The sequence below is a fragment of the Neodiprion lecontei genome, chromosome 4 (genome assembly GCF_021901455.1).
Source record: "Neodiprion lecontei isolate iyNeoLeco1 chromosome 4, iyNeoLeco1.1, whole genome shotgun sequence".
In the NCBI taxonomy this organism is placed as follows: domain Eukaryota; kingdom Metazoa; phylum Arthropoda; class Insecta; order Hymenoptera; family Diprionidae; genus Neodiprion; species Neodiprion lecontei.
The window spans coordinates 33114397-33133494 of NC_060263.1; the positions used below are offsets into that span (position 1 = coordinate 33114397).

The 19098-nt window shown below is 36.1% G+C and overlaps 1 protein-coding gene and 1 long non-coding RNA gene across 4 annotated transcripts; one reads left to right on the plus strand and one right to left on the minus strand.

The window, feature by feature from the left end:
• Nucleotides 1–8853: 8853 nt before the first annotated feature.
• LOC124293894 lies at nucleotides 8854–14484 on the plus strand. Of its 2 annotated transcripts, none has more exons than XR_006903773.1 (3): nucleotides 8854–9095; nucleotides 9248–9654; nucleotides 9921–14484. It is a non-coding gene; the product is annotated as an uncharacterized LOC124293894 (long non-coding RNA). The 2 variants fall into 2 exon arrangements; XR_006903774.1 differs by lacking the exon at nucleotides 8854–9095 and adding an exon at nucleotides 9116–9158.
• On the minus strand, nucleotides 14022–17632 carry LOC107216664. Of its 2 annotated transcripts, none has more exons than XM_015653921.2 (9): nucleotides 17281–17632; nucleotides 16945–17034; nucleotides 16720–16858; nucleotides 16432–16632; nucleotides 16124–16270; nucleotides 15805–15913; nucleotides 15580–15738; nucleotides 15281–15498; nucleotides 14022–15047 (listed from the first exon to the last, which is right to left on the minus strand). In XM_015653921.2, the coding sequence occupies exons 1-9, from the start codon at nucleotides 17391–17393 to the stop codon at nucleotides 14781–14783; spliced, it is 1443 nt and encodes a 480-aa protein (XP_015509407.1). In that variant the 5' UTR covers nucleotides 17394–17632; the 3' UTR covers nucleotides 14022–14780. The 2 variants fall into 2 exon arrangements, with proteins under 2 accessions (XP_015509407.1, XP_046592731.1); XM_046736775.1 differs by lacking the exon at nucleotides 17281–17632 and adding an exon at nucleotides 17109–17149.
• Between the last annotated feature and the right edge of the window lie 1466 nt (nucleotides 17633–19098).

A 19098-nucleotide genomic window follows, 5' to 3' on the forward strand; every position in this document is an offset into this window, starting at 1 on the left:
AAACGCATGCATTCGAAGTCGGCACAATATGCAAACATTTTATCCGATATTTGAAGTATCACATCTCATCTGGACCACATTTTTTTTACAATTTTTATAAATTGTGTTCGGAAATTTTTTCTTCATATCTTGTTACAGAGTTCACAATCGAGCCCTGAAAAATTCGAAATCGGCTTCATTTTTCCGTTGATAACGGCCTGGTATGACTTATAATCAACAGTAAATTGGTTCAATAACCGTCGGAGAGAATCCGTTTCTAAGCCTCTTCCATTTTAGTGCATAAAATCTCGGATTTGACGTTCAATGCCAAGCCTGTTCCTGCAGCATGTGAAATATATGTATGTACACACATTTGTATGTAATGCATATAGCATGCATTTGTGTGTACGTGCTTGTAGCGGTAAGGCACACACTCGCACGTTTCGTCAGTTAGAATCAGAGGAGGGTATAAGTTTGCTTTATGTTTGTTTGCCCAGCGATCATTAGGCTGAATAATCAAGAACGAACGGATACGTAAGCTGAGCAACGTGTATGCAGCAGGGTTAGATTAATACGGCGGGGTTGCAAAGCAGACGCTGCAAAATTAGGTCTGCATCAATCACGCAGAAGTGAATCTTGGCAAATGAAAATGAAAAAGAGGTAGTTGAGGAGGAAGTAAATTCCAGACGCGCAAAGATTACATGCATATTGTAAAAGATTCGTGAGGGAAACTGTGTTACGAATTATTATTACTACTTTTACCCATTCTTAACAACAGAACCCTTCTTTCTGCATGTCTCGATTGATTTGGCATTTCCAGACATGAATGTAGTGCGATTTGACGATATAAAAAGTCACAGACGTGCAAATTGAAGTGTCAGAGGCTTGAGAAATTGTTCCAGTTTGTCATATTCACTTTCTTTGAAAATATCTTGAGAAATTTATTCAAGGGTTCATCCGGAGTTGAATTGTATAGATTTCTTGATTGAGCCTACGCCCCAGCCCGAATTATTAAACAAGTTGAGAGGAAAAAACGCATACATGTATATAATGTACGCGATACAAGCCTAACGTGTATTTGAAAAGAACTATTTTTTCTCCGAAACGTAATGTAAGATGTAACAGAAATGGATTCTTCTTCTTTGATCCATTCTTCAAATGCAGCAAAGCGGATCGAGGTTGGTGTACAGAGATTCTTTTTTACAGTCTAGCTTCGAAGTGATCCAGTCTCAGACCGAAAGCAACGTCGTAAAAATAACGAAAAACACAAAACCGATAGCATTGGCGCAAAAACATCCTCTCAAATTATCACTGGGTTATAGACGGCGGCTGAGCGAGGAAAACTTATCGGCGTCGCTCTGCAAGACGCCGCGGGATATTAGACGTATGGGGAAAAGGCGTAACTCGATTAACCGAAAAATTGAGTTCACCGACGCCGTCGATGAGGGAAGCACCCTTTTTCATGCACGAGCATCACGCTGCAGGGATAAGCGCTCCGCAATAGCTGGATCATTTTTTATATTCGTAAATTGAGCCTGACGCGACGAATACGTCGTAAAATCCCCCAGGGATGTTCCTTCCCGCTTGTAGCCCAGCTGAGTTCGCCGCTTTTCCGGTTTGCCCTTTTCAATGCCTGCTGCACCCTTTGCACTGTCATCTCCTGTGGCCCGAATAAGGGGCAGAGCATTACGCGCAATAGGATGCAGGTATACGGTGCGTCTAGAGGGTGACCAAAAAGTTCGGAGAAGGAACGCTGATCATCTGCAAGGGACGCGACTGACTTTCTCAACTTTCAGACAGTCGGAGCGTCGTTGCGGTCCCGCAATGGCCGGGTTAACATTTTCGTGAAACTTTTTTAATACAAACGTTAGAACCCATGGAAACATCCAACTTCCATTTTATTTTATATACGTAGTAATATATATATATATATATATATATACACATTACGGCGAGAAATAACTTTTTGTCCATTTTTTCCATCTTTTTCCTTTTCTATATGTATGTCGTATTACACGTATACTTTATCCTCACCAACGTGGTTTATGGTATATGGTATATATGCGTGGTTATAAAAACTTTAACCCGACATTCCGAACTTATTTTTACATCACGTAGTAATCGTCCCCCGTCTTTTCGCCTCTCCGAGATAAACCGGAAAACCCCTGCTTTCAGCCCATCTTTTAGTGCAGCCGTAAGATTCCCTTTATCTTTTCTCGTATAACTGCTCAAAAGTAGAATGAAAAACGAAGAAACAACTCCCGGAATTCTTAATTTGTCGCTACTCGAACTATGCTTTTTCAAACATCTTAACCGCCATCAGTGGGTTTTACATACACGCGGAAGATTGTAACATAGTCTCGACGTTTCAAGCTACGTGTCAGTTAATTTGTTGGCTGACACCTGACCGTGGATAAGGTAACGATTTGTCGTATATGGAGACAACGTGGAGGACCGAGACGACTGCATCGAACCGTTCCAAACAGGACGTGACGTCTGACATCTGATTCGTTTACGGTGCGCAGCTCTTACTGCCGATAACGTCTTGCCGAAATCCCCTTCTCTGACACGGGTATTAAATTTGAAATTCTCCGCCTCACAGCGAGCTGCACAAAGCAGCAGTCAACTCAATATACCTAACAGTGAACTTACACGTGAACACTGTATTCCGTACATTACTGGGCATAACGAATATATCTCCGCGATTAAATTTTCGCCATTTCCGTAATCTTCGTACTCCGAACGCTGAATACCCCTTTGAGAGTTAATTGTTCGCGTTTCTTTGATCTATAGCTACATGGTATCCAACCCTAATTCGCCTGGTAACAATGCAAACAAATGATAAACCGACATAGTATATTCACCCTACGCCGAGGGTGAATCGGAAATTATCTTTCCATCTTACGAACGATAAGCCTGCAATAAAAGCACAAGATCACGTGATATGCTTGTACAACCAGCTTTACACTACGACTCATCGCGTAAGAATACACTTTGTTGACCGGAAGTGGAATTGATTTCTTGTATACGTGCTATTTTATAATAAACAAGAGTTATTCGGGAGTTAGGAAGTGTGATGAGAATTTCGAGGCTAAGCGGAGTGTTGAAGTAAGTGGTGGTAAGTTTAGACAATTAATTTTATTAACAATAATGTAGTCAATAACAATACTCTACTTATAAAAAAATAAACATAGTCTTGTATGACAAAATATAGTGAGAATTACATATACCTTCATCTTGAATTTAGCTATTAACAAAAATGTGTGACGTCGAGTTACCGGGTAATGCACATACATGCTTATTAACATTAATTATACAAGTATCAATTGAGGGAATACTTTAGTGAAACTTTGAAAATCGTTACTAGAAGTCGTATAAAAAATCCTTCCAGTAGTTTTCAGATTCTGGTAGTATAAACCTTGAAACAAAGTTTTACCTCTTACGATGAAAGTGTGCACAAGGAATTTTTTGCAGCGGAGGACAGAATGTTTTTCGAAAGGTTCCTTGCACATACATTTTCATCGCAAGAAGTTGAAACTTTTTTTCAATGTATACGATACCATAACCTGAAAATTACTGGAAGGATTTTTTACTCTACGTTTTTTAATCGTGTGAGAATTAATGAACTGATTTTTGCCCAAAATTTCACTAAAGTCTGTCCTTAATTGAGTCATAAAACAAAAGGTGGCATCAACAAGATCTTCAGATCTTGTCCAGTATCAATATAAAGTACATTTCACAGACGCTATATGTGGGCAGGATCCAGATGCTTTGTAGTCGGTGTTAAAATATTTTTATTATTAAAAAATCCAACCCATATCACGATACATTAAATAAACATGAATGTCAGATTGCTGTTTGTTCAGATTCAGTGCATATACATTATAATTGTATTTGAAACAATGTTGTCAACGAGGAAATGAAAATCGGTGAAAACGGAAATCGAAGTTATTCAAATAAATCGAATACGAAAATAATGAATCGGTTTTAGGTTTCATATACAATAATTCTTATTACTTATGTAGCGGAGATTGTAGTACAGATAAAAAATGATTCTTTTTTCATCTCACGTGCGTGAAAACTGGGGCTTGGCGTAGCAGTTTAGCGGGACGAATTTAAAGCGGCCAATTTCATCTCAGTGTTGTGTTCATGGTGAAGAAAGCAATTGATTAGATAGACAGACATAAAAACAATTTTTAATTACTTTAGCTGCACTTTGGATGTTTAATTTTCTATAATGCACCAGATCGAACAGTTAAAAAAAAATTCTACGTGAAAACGAATGTCATGGAGACAAACGGAGAATAGAAACGGTATGATACTTCAAGAGGCATATAGCAGATGAAGTCTTTTCCGATCTACAAATTTTTTGAGAAGTAAAATTTTCGTGTTCTAGATGGTTTGATTTTGGATTTGACCGATTTTTTTTTTTTACTTCTTATGGCCAGTTAAGAAACAATTTCAAGTATATGGACTGTACTTGATAATGCTGCTCAACTAAAATAGATATTAATCATGTGGTGGTTTATTGTATAAATCTTAAACATGAAAGGTTGACTGTGCCTGACTTATTTACAAATGCAAGAAGTGATTAAAACGACACGATATTGAGTATTATTAATGATCCTACGGTAGTTAATTTAGATAAATTTAAGGAATTTGGAAACATCGTCATGTAGTATGAAGAAATAATGAAATATCGCCTCTATTAGCAATTGACCAAATAAACATAGCTCTTCGTGTAACCAATTGATGAAAACACGTAGATGAATAAATTTTTTCAAGAGACTCGACAAAAACGGATCATTGTGATTTTTTAATATGTTACCTGGTTAATTTCTTTTCAACTTCATACGTCAAGAATTCTCATGATGCAATTTTGTCTGGGCTAAACCATATTTCGAACGAACTATGAACTCTGCAGAGAAATAATGCTTACCTGAGGCGTGCCTCTATGATTAGGAATCTGACACTGAACACACACGAAATTAAAGCAAAATATTGCTTTATGATTTCGTGACTGAATTCGGTAAAAGATAATCAAGTTTACTTTTTCGGCAGATGGGAACCACAAGTTAATTAAATCAGCCTTAGAGTTCCATTGTCATGTGACAACTCAAGCAACCTTGAAACTGATGTATTTCTGTTAATTATTTTTTTGATATTTGAATATGAAGACCAGTTGACAATGGTTCTGTATTGCGACAGTAATTGTGATAAGTATTACTAATTCATGTTATAGAAATTAACCAAAATATGCAATAACATATTTTGTACCAATAAATAAAACACAAGAAAAAGAGAACCCAACGATTTAGGTTGATACGATCTTCAAGCAGATGGCATTCACATTCGGTATACCTCTGATGTTATAGAACCACGGCTATGCTGATATTGCGAGAACTCTAAATATCTGTTCTCTCACTTCGTACAGAATTTATCTTGATGCTATGATTTCATTTACGGTGTTTAACTATTTGTTAGATGTCCCAAAGATGATGGGCAGGTTTAGGGAGAATACTCAGAGATAACTAACAACAATTTTTTGTTTCTATTCTCCCAGGAGAGATGTGTTGTAGATCGGTCTTCAGTGGTTTAAGTCGGCCAACTGTCGTGCGAGATGGCTGGACCTATTTAGCCATACCATCTCCGTGTAAAAGTCGTTATGTAGAGCTAATCTACATCGTTTTGAGCAACGCTCTAGTCATTTGTTAATATTCTTTTTTTCATGCACATTTATATATAATGTTATCGTTCCTCTTTATGTTACCTTTTTTTGTACTTTATGGGTGGTGAGCTGTGTGCCGGACTGCTCGCATTTTTTTTTTTATGTTGTCAGAGTCTATAGCGTAAATGACACATCAAATTCCCTGACATTTCCCAGTTTTCCAGATTTCCAGACGAAACTGGTCATTTCAACCTAACTTCACTAACAAACTCACTTTTGTCATGTAAATTACTCAAAAATCAGAAATCAGATACTTCCATCGGAAGTTAAAATCGTCCTATTTCTCTTTCAGTTCAATTTTGCTCAAACTCAATTACCAAATTGTCAATGAAAACTTTAATTTTAAGAAACTAACCGAAGATTAGGATTAGCAACTCTTTCGAAATGTGAAGATAAATACATGAATCTGAAAGTATTGACTGTATTTAGTACTTGTTTATATTTTACATGAATTTCATATAGTACTCAACATCAATTTATCAATTCTTAAAAATCTTCTAAAAAACAATTTTTTCCTCACTTATAGAGTCGTTCACTAGTGAGGACGAAAATACAAAAATTCCAGATGATATACTCAAAGTTCCGAACAATTACCGGTTTTTCGTATTTCCCTGACAGCGAGACACCCTGGTTGTAACGGGCAAATTGTATATAAATAAATAATAATATAATGTTGATTTGTGGCATTGTCAAATAGTTTACAAGGGTTGATGTTACTATAAAAAATAAATATGAACAGGTATGTATTGCAAAATCAGAATTGTAGTTTATTTAATTACATGCACACGTGTCACATCAAAAATATATTTAGTCCTGTATTTTTTGTCCGAAACTCAATAATCATCGTTTAACGTTCCGGAATCATGTCTCTGAATAACTCGTCTCTGCAGTTTCCTTGTACACCTCAGTATATGTGCTCATTGAGTTCATTATTGATGTCAAGCAGATTGTCCACAGCTTCATCGGTAAAATTATATTCATCGGTTTCGTCAATGAAGTAGTTATGTAAAATGCATGCTGCTATAACTATTTCGGTTATGAAAGGTATTTGGAAGTACTGTGTAAAGAATTTTATAAGCTGACATCGTTCTTTCAGATGACCAAATGCCCTTTTAACAGTCATACGTGTTGATAGATCTAAGAAATTGAAGTTGAATTGACAGAATGCAAGTTCGTAAACCGCATATTACGATCTACGACAGCTTGCAGGTGAATAGAAAAGAAGTTTTTTCTATTACAATAATCTCTCGCGTCTGTAGTAGGTTTTTCAATTTGTATATGAGTGCAATCAATTCCATTAAGAAAATTTTGAATGTTTCTCTTTTGACTAAATATGTTACACACTCTAACAGCTTCACGTCCCTATGGCCATCTGATTGTATCATCTAATTTTGTCATCAGCCAATCTATTACACACTGTATTATGCAAAAGACAGAAGAAACTGAGACATCAAATCTGTCTGACATTGTACGTAAAGGTTCCGTGTTAGCAATATCTCGTAAGAAGATACAGATGCACAATTTAAACGTTATTGGTCTTTTTCGAAACAAATGTTTTCAGATGAACAAAGACCTTCCAATTCATTGGAAAGATGAAGCTAATGTCAACTCATGTCAACATATTCTGAAAAACATTTTTACTCATATATAATTACTATCGAAATACTGTCTCCTTTTCTACGCAAAGGTCTGATTTAAATTTCTTCCCTGTCCAGGAATCCAAAATTTCTAAATAATTCTGTATGCGGTGTTGTCTTTGTCTTGCAGTTAAGGTCTGCATTGAAGGGAAAAAAAACATATCATTAGCTTTATCGTCACCACTTGAATCACAGAGATCTTTTACACTACTGCTCGATAAATCATTCCAGCTGCTATTTGCAGTAGTTTTACTGGAATCCAAACTTACTGGTGTTTCTTACAACTGATGTACAATTGGCTCCATCACCGGAAACACCATGAAAATTTAAATTGTGTCTTAATCTACCAATTAAATAATTAGTGTTGTATACACTGAATACCTTTCTTTTTATATAAAACGTATAACTCATCATCAAATGTGGTAAAGTTCAAATTCTTACCACGAAATGTTTTTTGTACACCCCTGCTTCGTCTTTTTTTTTATTTTTTATTTTCCCCTTCCTTTGGCATCCTCTTTATTTTTATATAAATTTGCAGCAAATTGTAGATGATGAGATCATTATAATAATCCCTGTAATTTATGTAGGTCCTACAGGTTCTAAGCATTCTAAATTTACCCCACAGTGAACTCTGGCGGCTGTGTCTGGAGGTATATTACATTCTAATCAACAAGACTAGAAACTAGGAGATCGAACTTAGGTGGCGAAGTAAGCCTGTGTATGGTAGCCGCCTGGCAGTGCTGCTAACGGTGCCTTTAAGCGAGGAGTAAAAATAAAATGAACTATATTCATTTCCGTTCAATCAGTCTGCGTGGTGAGCCATTTCATGTAAATTTAAAGGGAGTAAAGCATTGACCGATAATAAAAAAACATTCCTTATTAAACCGCTGAATATTTCTGTAGCTTTGATAAAATACACTAGATAAGAGCAAAAATCGATGTTACTTAAAATCTTCAAGAAAAATTGTTTGTTGGTTCAATCATCGAAGAACAGGTTCTACTGTAGAATCCGTTGAACGATACGACACGTGTACTCACCATTGAATTGCTTGGATTTTGATTCAAAAGTATTGCCACGCCGCTAGTGGCGCACTATAGAGGCGGCCTACTGAACTATATTTCGTGGCCGCACATTGCGCTACAAATGAGTCTATAGTGGGAAAGCCGGTCCTCAATATACATTGCTCCGTGGTACCACCCAAAAAGTATACTATACTCTATCATAATACCATTCTGCCGTGATCTCGCCGTTGTGCAACTTACACTCGAGAATTGTTGATCGTTCGCATTCTTGATATACCTATAGGGTGCGTTCTGAACCATCTGTCAGCGCTCAAAAATCTCTAGGACAGAAGCAGAGGTTCTCATAAACTCGACAGCTTAGAACGCACTCACATATCGAGCGTTAACTACAGATTTCTTGTATGCGTTCCGAAATTAGCTGGCAGCGCTGAAAACTCCCTAGGACAGAGACAGAGCTACGCACAAACTCGGCTGCACAAAAGATATGAGATTGTTGTCAGCACTGGAAGTCAGTATCGGAACGCACCCTATATATAATTTAGATAGCTGACACCATCAAAAAAAGTGTGTTCAAAGCACGTTCAAAGATATTTCTGATATGCACAACTTTACCTCTCATTCAATGGTGGACAGTGCTATTGTGTTTACAGTCTCGCAAGTATTTTTGATCTAAGTATTTGTACAGGAAACGTCGTAATGCCGCAGCATTACTGCATGCGTATATTCAAGTGAGTATCCGAAAACACCACACAACTTAACAACTTTATACGATGTATAACGCAATTAACTAGGTTATGTTCTGTACTTTTGCAAATAGTATTGCAAGAAAATCTCCAATGCACCTGGTCACAACCTGACTGATATTGTTTTTTGGATACAGATTTCTTCTAGAGAAGAAGCTACTTCTAGAACAGTGGATCAACGCCATTAATATAAAAGGTCTTCATTCAACAAAGTACAGCGTTATCTATAATCAACACTTGATGGACGATGACTATGAACATCGACCAAATAAGTACAGGGTACGATTGAAATAGATCACAGTGCCTCCAGTTTTCTCTGATACAGCAAATTCACCGGAGAAAGATGTTTTTGGATTATCGGACTCTGTAAAAACATCTCAAGACAATGACATAAGATGTACAAAACAGTTATTGGAATTTGCAGCAGATCATAATTGAAGTGCTATTAGTTCTCAGAATGATGTACAAAATCCAGACACTGGGACACATATGGCAGCTTTATGTGGAATTGAGCTTATGATCATTGAAACAATTCATAACCAAGGTGAGCCGAATGTTGCTGTAACTAAATAACTTAGAGCAACGACACGTAAAAAGCTACTAAAATCAAGAGATAGAAATAACCTTGATCAGACGAACATTAGTCAAGCGGAGATTATTCCATTTCTTGATGTGCCATATTTGTAAAAATGTGCAAAAAACTGTTACATAAACATTTTGAATTAAAGGCAGTCAAAAATGATGGAATTTGCCATTTTGCTAATTGGTATTATTTGGTATTGCTTTAGCACTTGGATATGTTTTTTCTAGATACTGAGCTCCAGGGATTATGGAGATTTCCTAATACTACATCCGAAGAAGAAGCATAAGAAGAGTCGAGGTGAAATATGCAGCACAAGCATTTGGCAGGATATTTGCCGTTAATTCAGCAACTGCAGCTCATCATGGAACGAATACTAAATATTTTATTGTACATCGAATCATTCTCACAGTATCTGTAATGCGCATGAGTAACAAGAACCTCAAATTTTATCGCTGTCATGCAATCTGAAAAACGTCTTGTAAATACAACGAGCATTGCAGGCAGTACGTGTCATCGATTGCAGTTACATTTATAAACATGTTTCCTTTATGCAAGACTCACGAACTCACTAGGAGAGAAAATGCTGCTAGAAGCAAGGGCCACCACCTAGACCTTGCTTTTTTCAGGCAAGTAAAGGGCAATTTTATCATCGCTATAACAAATTTATGTCAAAGTTGAAACAAAATAAGATCAAGTCATAAGGTGTTACAGGTATCAGGGTCACACAGAGAAAAATTATCAACATGCTTGGCACAAAACGTTGGGACATTGGGGCATGAATGTAATAAATGAATTGATCACTAAAGAACAAGCAACAGGTATAAAAATATCAGATTGTGAAATCAGAACTACGTGTAAACACTGCATAAAAGAAAAAATCTCCAGGTGCGCATTCCAAAAGAAATCATCAAGCACAACAGAGTCGATACTGGAAATGGTGCACATGGATATGTGCGGTCTTATGCAAACGGAACACCATTTAATAAACGTTACGTACAGTATAACGTCAATTAACTGGGTCCAGTTCATCTGGGATGCGGATTCCCCGGGCTTGCTGCGAAATATTTTTTTATTTTTATTTTGAAACTATAGTGGTGTTGCCGGCCGTTTAGAGGTTAAAGATCGTAGAAAATACTCTGCCAGTTTACTTATCTTAATCAAAATTGATTGTTTAAATATTGTAAAACATCGGCAAAGTTAAGATAACGAACAAATCGTGTTTTTTACGGACAAAATGGTTATTTTTTTATAGAATTGATTTCGAACATAAAAAACTATGAAAGTCTATTCCTTGACTCTACGAAGTTTGAAATATGTTTGCGGTAATATGCACCCCAAGTGACTAATTAGGGTTAAAATCAAGTCTGGATGTAAAAAGTTGACAGGAACAGCGTGAAAATTATGCATTGTAATGCCAGTTTATTGTACTTTATATTCATCACTTCATTAACAGTTGTCAAAAATTTCGAGAGTAAGTTCGAACGATTCTCAAAGCTTCCAAATCCAGTTCTTCGGAATACATGGTCAGCAGATTGCATTGAAATTGGTTGATTTTCTCTCGTAAGAATTTTCATTTCGCATATTTGGGAAGAATGTTTCGAAAATACGTTATTTGAAAACGGCTGAGATTGACTTTCAGTAAAAAAGTTTATTCAATGATGACAAGCAAAGGCACAAAAAAATTAACAAATCAACTAGCAGAACTTGAATTGAGCTAATCCTGATGAAATGATACATTACAAATATGTACAATAAGAAATGTGGGAAATATACTGAAAATTCTAATGCTTTTCTTCATAAGTGGCGAAATCTCTTCGGTGGATAAAAAAAAAATTTGAAAATTTTGATAGATTAGTAGTATCCACATTTTCAAAAATACACCGGTCTGAGAAGCTGAGGATCCAAAATCAAGTTGGCTCTCAGATATTTAAGCCTTGGATTATTAAAGGACAGCAGTTAGTTAAGTAAGTAGTGTATCAAGAATCGCGTGATATCTTGTCCCACACTAAACAAGTTTATTCATAATTGATGGTAACCAGGTAAACATTAAAAATTATTACAGTGCGTTAAAAGTTGAGTCATTCTTTTCTCCAAGATTAAAGACTACATGGCCAGTTCTTTCTGCAAAGTTTAATTCCTCTCTGTTAATTTAAATATAAACCATAAAGGTCACGTTCTGAGGACTGCATCGGTAGCCACTATTCTGGACAGATTCTGTGTAAGATAAGTTTGCAAAGTGAAGAGAGTTTTTTCCCTCATTATTATGTGTGATTATAATAGATATGATGCTCTTGAATCGAAATATGGTAATAAAAAATATGTACCATGTGTACTTTTCATGTAATGTTTTTTTTAATTAAACTCTATTTTCTATAATCAAACACTAATGATAGCAACAATATTTATGAAAAATAAGTTATAAAGTTCAAAAGTTTAAACATTAAAATTGTTAGAAAATCTATATACTAGTATAATAAGTTACTTTGTAGTTGTCTTTCATTTCGTCAATACAACGTTCAGCGATATCTTTCACTTTCCATCAGTTTGAACTGGTTTTGTATGTGTATACATACATATACTATTTAAGTAGATGTAGTAATGTAAATGCAAAAACAAAATACAACAAATTCTGAATTTTATAGAATATAAATTTCATAGCTTCAGCTGTCGTTCGAGGCAATTCCTGAATGAGAAAGGTGACGCACATAATTGACGAAAATAATAAGACGAATGAGAAAAATTACGAATTGTTTGTGAATTTTGTATTGATTATTCTTATTGCACAATTGTCAACTCATGCCACACCGAAATTCAAGTTCCCCTAATTTTTTCTATGACTATTCAACAATTCAGTAGCAATTTAGGTTGTATATGCCCTAAATAAAAAAATTGAGACAGTATGATAAACACCTCTGCATCATCAAAAGCTTTAAAATTGTTGTTAAACATCCGTTTGTAAATGTTTTTATCCCTTGAACAACAACAAACAATGAAGGTTTTCCAACCTCAAGTTCAGAAACACCCGACGATAGTATATAAGACGTTTGATAACCATTAAAATTATTAGTCTTTCAATGCAACGTACTGACAAACAGCAACATAACATTAATGAACCAAATTTAATAAAATACGATCTTAGTAAATGCATAACGATTATAATTTAAAGTTTTAAAGTATCTCTTGTAGCTTGTTTTGACTTATGTTTTAAGAATTTTAAGATCGTTTCAACTAATATTAATGACAATTCTATACTTCTGAGTTAATAATAATAAAAAAAAAAGAAGCTGCCATTGTCCTTTTAGCGATAAAAAGAGAATAATATTTACTTGTACATCAAGCATTAGTAAAAAATCGGCAGTGAAAAATCTACATTGGGCAACAAATTTTATATATCTATGAGAAGCATGGAAAGAATGCATCAACTATAAATTTACATGTGCAAATTTTAGCTTTACAGTGCAGAATTGCAATATAGGTATGTGTTGTAAAATAAAATCACCACAGTTATATATAAATTTAAATAAAACGAAATATGTACGCAGTACAAAATTACCTACTAATATACGTAATTCGCAATGTGAAGAATATTTGACACTCTTCTGCTCAATTTAACATGGCATAGGGGGGACCCTATTGTACCTTGGACGTATGCTTTTATACTCAAAATTAATACGTGTTTCACTTAATAACAACGATAAGTAAGTTTCAAACGTCAAATAACACTCGTGCGACTGCTTAAAGGAAGGTTTCAAGTGCTCAAGCGAGATAATTTTACGGGAAATAGAGGAAAGCTTTGTAAAAATAAAGGGGTATATTTCTTCTCAGTACTGACTAAATAGAGCAAAATTAGAAACACACTAGGGTGTCCGTTATTTTGGTTTGATAGCAATTCGCAATATTGTATTTCTAATCTAAAAATTCTGTGGATTGTTTTAATGTATTGTGACATGGTGTTGTACCATGGACATGTTCCAGGTACAATGTGTCTATTATTTCTGATTACTAATTGTTCTCCGATTGGGGAAGTTTTCGGATGATTATAGAGACGTGATGTAAAGTTTACTTATGAGAAACTTATTGTTGGTATTTTTGTTATGGTTGTTGTACTTGTCGTGATTATAGAGTGGATGTGCTAGTGACCAAGCCATAGGCTCGACCTAGAGCATATACACTCTAAGAATTAGGTGGTCGGCCACTTTTTTTTACCTCTGGTTGGAAATTAGTGTAGATTTCGTAACCATGAAACTTCTCATCTTACTTAGAAATTTTCCCTCACGATTCATTCCCTTTTGTAAGTTATTGTGGTAATCACACATCTTGTGAAGCAATTGATTCTTCTAACAAGTGTACAGCTAATTTATTTCTGTGGTAAAATATCTGTAGCTGGCAACTAATACATTTACCTTACACCACAATTCCCGAAATTTTCGTTATTTTAAATACTTTACGATAATATTATGTTAGTATACATATATCATAGTTATTATTATCAATACAACTTGTTCATAATTTACCAACAACATGTGTTTTGATGTGATCACCAGATATTAAATAGGTAGGTACATACTACCGAGGAAAACATAATCGCATGATTAAAAAACAAATTTTTTTGTGTCCCGACAGTATCTAACCAATCGCAGTGGTGCATTAAGCAGATACAGTGTGTGTTATTCAATAGACGTAACTTAGATGCTACTGCTGCCAACCTTGTTTATGCCCTGCTAAAATTAGGTGAGTCAGATTGGACTTTACCTGGGTGTACCTTGAGTCCTAATCTACTTTTCTAGAAAAGATCCAAAAAACGTATAAATCGTAATATGTAATTAATGTTCCAAATTTATAACATGCCTAAGGCCTGAGAGAATAACATTCAATTCGGTTAGCATTATCATCTGCACAGCCTGATTTCTAAATAAATCGAAACCGAAAATAGATCCAAGGTATAACAGGTTCCCTTGTAACAGGCAATAATAATAGTAATAATAATGATAATAATAATACCTAAATTGCCGTTAAAAAATCTACTATTCATTACTTCGGTAGTACTATTAATAAATGTTAAATATCTTAGAAACAATTAGTATAGTTCAACAGTCGCCGTCTCCTTTCTCATCTTTTCGAACTTCACTTTTCGTCGATTCATTCACCAGATCTTCACCCTCTGTCACATGTGAGTCATTCAAACTGGATATATCTTTGCTACAACATGCTTTGCACATAGTACTAAAACTTGATTGTTTCTCCGTTGTTTCCTCATTTCCGGCTTTGCCCTTAACTTTTGCTAGTTCATTACTGCTTACAGTGTGAGCAGATGTACTCAAGGCTGGTTTTTGTGACCCACTGTCAAAGTTGATCTAGAACAAAGACAGAATAATCCTTGCAAGTATTTCCAAATGATGAGAAAAAATTCTATGCTTATCATGAATCAGAATTAGATGCAAATATTTGTCATAATATCTGTAACTTCGTGGTAACAAGCAACATGTTAGTTTGAGACCCGAAGATAATCTATATCAATTTTTCAATTCAATGACAGGTGAAAAAATTTCTAGTAAGTACACTGGCATGATTGAATAGGTCTTTGTACCTGCTTAATAACTTTTACAGGTTCCCGCTGCTCTACCATGTGTATTTGTTGTGTATGACTCTGATTTGTGGTTGATTTTCCTAAAGACATCCCGAATGGACCAAACCAGACACGAAAAGCACCGCCAAATATAGAAAAAGGCAGCAAGACGATAAATATAACAATAGCAGCATAAAGGAGAATTGTGACGGTCCATCTCAATCCAAAGCCCAAGTGCTCTGTAATCAAATAACGAAATGTCTTTTAATGAAAATACACATTGGAAAAAAGAATTGGACCATTTATTGTTTGGTGCTTACTGGTGGAATTGTCAATGAAAAGACTGATTCCAGATCCAAATCGCGCAATTGGTTGTAACATCAGTCGATCTGAAAACTCGACGAGTACATCCACTGGAGTGACTTCGTGATAGGGATCGTAATCGATAGCTTTGTAATACTCAAAGCATTTATCCGTTCCTGAAAATGCTGTGTATTTAATGATAAAGAAAGAAATGGGTACGAAACATAGAATATATTTCTCACCATCGAAGTAACCCATGATTCTGTGCCAAGTACCCATTTTTTCTGGCTCGCACTGGATGGGTGGTTGTTTATGTATTCTTCCTGCTGTGAAGTGTTTAATTTCAGCTTCCTGAGTGTCGAGAAGGAAAAACAATGATTAAGCTCTCAGATGCTAAGAAACTTTACGGAATTTAACATTACATGCAGCATCCATAAGATGGATACCAGGATATATTTAGTTTAAATTAGTTTTGTTGTAATTTAATTAACACTTGCATCAATTATCCGAATTCAATGCACGAATTTCGCACAAAGCTGGTTTTCAATCTTCTTTACATACCTTTAAAAGCTGTGACCACATCATAATATAGCTGATCAGAAAGCCAATTGCAATAAAGGTAATGATAACTTTCCCAGTACTCCAGTTTGTAAGTTTGATGAATAGGAGTATTGCTGAAGATGCAAACACTGTTGTAAAGATCTTTTCCTGCGTTACAATAAGTATAATATGGTCAATTTAACACGAACACAAAATTGAATTGAAGATGATTTGTGCATATGTAACACAATTGGATATTTTAGTGAAGGATATTATTTTATTTTTTTCTCATGTAAAATTAAAAGTAAACGGAACATTTTAATACGTACATGTTGACGATAGGTGACAAGTAACTGGTCAATTACCGAAAGAACCTCAGTGAATACATTACTAGTTGACTTAATAATGTCAGTAAAGATAGCATCGACTTGACGCATTGTAATTTTCCCATTGCCATATTCTTGGATTTTTTGAATTTGTTCTTTGGTTCCAGATAGAAATATGGAGCCACTCAGCAGCTCCCCATTTTCCTAAATATATTAATTGTTTTAAAACATATTTTTGCGTACTTCACTTATTTACTTCAAACAAGATTTATAAACAATTATAACATATACCTTAAACTTGGCATTTGAAAGCAACAGATTAATAAGTCGCTTGGCAAAGAGTCCATCAGGTTCAATCTTCTCAAGGGTATCTTTGCACCGTTTCAAGTCTCGCTGACATTGATCGTCGTTGATAAAATTTTCTTCAGTTCTGAACAGCATTTCAGCCACTGCAATTAGTTGAGATTTCAATTCAGAAGGCAACAATTCTTAAATCTTTGAAAATTGAAAACTGACCGTGGAAACTGAACCACTTGCCCGCTGGCCATCTTTTTGTTTGCTCTATCGTAATCAAACGAGTATGGATCCACGAAATATGTGTCTTTTCTGAAAAATATTAATAGGTTATCTAAGTTTTACGATAAACAATCTATTAAGAAAAACTTCAACTTTTATCTAACTTTTGCATGTAGATAAATTCAATGCAAACTTTTAAGGTTATGTGTGGGATGCTATTCGTGGAGTGATACATTAATTATCACATGACATAATACACTGATACTTAAATAAACAGAAACCGTTTTTGTGTACCTAGTCGAATATGTACCTAAGATGTAACGCAAACGAACTTACTTGTCTTCGTTGTGCCTGGTCATAGACACCGGGTCTTCGGCTTCATTCTCTTCGCATGTCACGATTTTCCACGTTATCAGAAAAATAGAAAGATATAAACCGAGATTCCTCATATTAACTCAATACAAATGTTACTGCAGATCGTAAAATGTAATACGACAAATGATAAACCGTACAAGAGCAGTTAACTACTAGTCAATTCTCTACTGCTTGTATCGGGTAACTTTTTCCAAATGTCTGTTGCAATACCGCAATAGTAAGATCACAATAGCACGCACTGGCACGCAGTGAACTACGAAGGCTGTTGGAATTGGACGAAACGGCTGATGTTGATATTCCGATGGACCCACGCGGAACCACTAATACAGTCAACGCACTGAACCACTATTACTATAGGGATACGTTTGCATACCTATGCGTACAGATTAGTGGTTTGTATATTTTTATACAAATACACACCCCGATAACTGAAAAATATATCTTTAGTCAACGGCTAACCATCGAAGGGCCTTGCCGCTTGAGTCTGGAATCGGCAGGAAAGATAACGTGCGTATTTCTTGTCTGAAATGTGAAAACGAAAATCATTATACATCATATCATATCATCATAAATCATACATCATACGTCATCATACATCATACATCATACATAGTATTAAAGTTCGGAACCAAAGTTGGTATGTTCGGATGTTCAGAAAGTGACGTTAACCAAGATTTTTTTTTCTCTTGACGTCATCGATTGAAAATCAGCTAGCCGAATTCTTCAGTCTGGAAACAACCGCGCAGTAGAGCGGACCTATGAGAATCGCGCTCAGCAGATTTCGAGTACCGGGTTCTCTACCTCCTGGATCTTGCGCTCCGGGTCCACGTTCTGGTGCTACTCGAGTTCCAGGACAAGCAGTCCGTGTTTTCTACGCTCCAGGTCCACTATCTGATAAAACTCGACTTCCATGACAAGCGCTCCGTAGTTCTGGTCGCCCAGGTCCTTGACCTAGTGACTTTTGACCTTCAGGACTAATTTTCCGTAGTTCTGGCTGTCCAGGTTCGTGACCTGGTGACTTTTAAACAAGCGCTGCGTAGTTTCTGCACTCCAGGTCCGCTACCTGATGAAACTCGACTTCAGGAATACGTGCTCCGTGGTTCCTGCGCTCCAGGTTCGCTACCTCGTGACTTTTGACCATCATGACTAATTTCCCGTAGTTCTGGCTGTCCAGGTCCTCCATCCCGGTGGATCTTGACCTCCAGGACTCGCGCTCCGTAGTTTTTGCACTCCAGGTCCTTGACCTGGTGACTTGTGACCTTCAGGACTAATTCTCCATAGTTCTGACCGTCCATCTCCTCCACCTGGTAAATTTCGAGCTTCAGAACAAGTGCTCCGGAGTTTCTGCACTCCAGATTCACTACCTGGTGAAACTCGTCTTCAGAAACAAGCGCTCCGTGGTTCCTGCGCTCCGGGTACGCTACCTGGTGGAATTTGACTTCCAGGACACGCGCTTATTTATCAGTATTTGATGTATAACCCGACGGCAAAATTACGTCGGAATAGTGCCAGAAAGAATTTATTCTAGCACTATCCAAGATCGCGAAAATTTTCGTCTAAAAGACAAAGGGGTTAGCCTTACTTATTTTTTAGGTGAAAAATTTTTGGTCTCAGATTCGATTTGTAAGACCATTTTCTGACCAATTGGACCCCCACGAACTCAGAAAACGCAGCAGAAATTGCGTCGGACCAACAGCAGAGAAATGACGAGGAAAAGAGCACTAGCTGAAAAATGGCGAAAACTCGGATACTCGTTTTTTGGCTCTAACTTCTTATCCG

Excerpts from the sequence above, each read along its gene's own strand:
- LOC107216664 (XM_015653921.2), bottom strand. The coding sequence starts at position 17,393 with ATGAGGAATCTCGGTTTATATCTTTCTATTTTTCTGATAACGTGGAAA. Across the intron at positions 17,035-17,280 it reads ACCAGGCACAACGAAGACAA|AAAAGACACATATTTCGTGG; the intron begins GTAAGTTCGTTT and ends AATATTTTTCAG. Across the intron at positions 16,859-16,944 it reads CAAGTGGTTCAGTTTCCACG|AACTGAAGAAAATTTTATCA; the intron begins GTCAGTTTTCAA and ends AATGCTGTTCAG.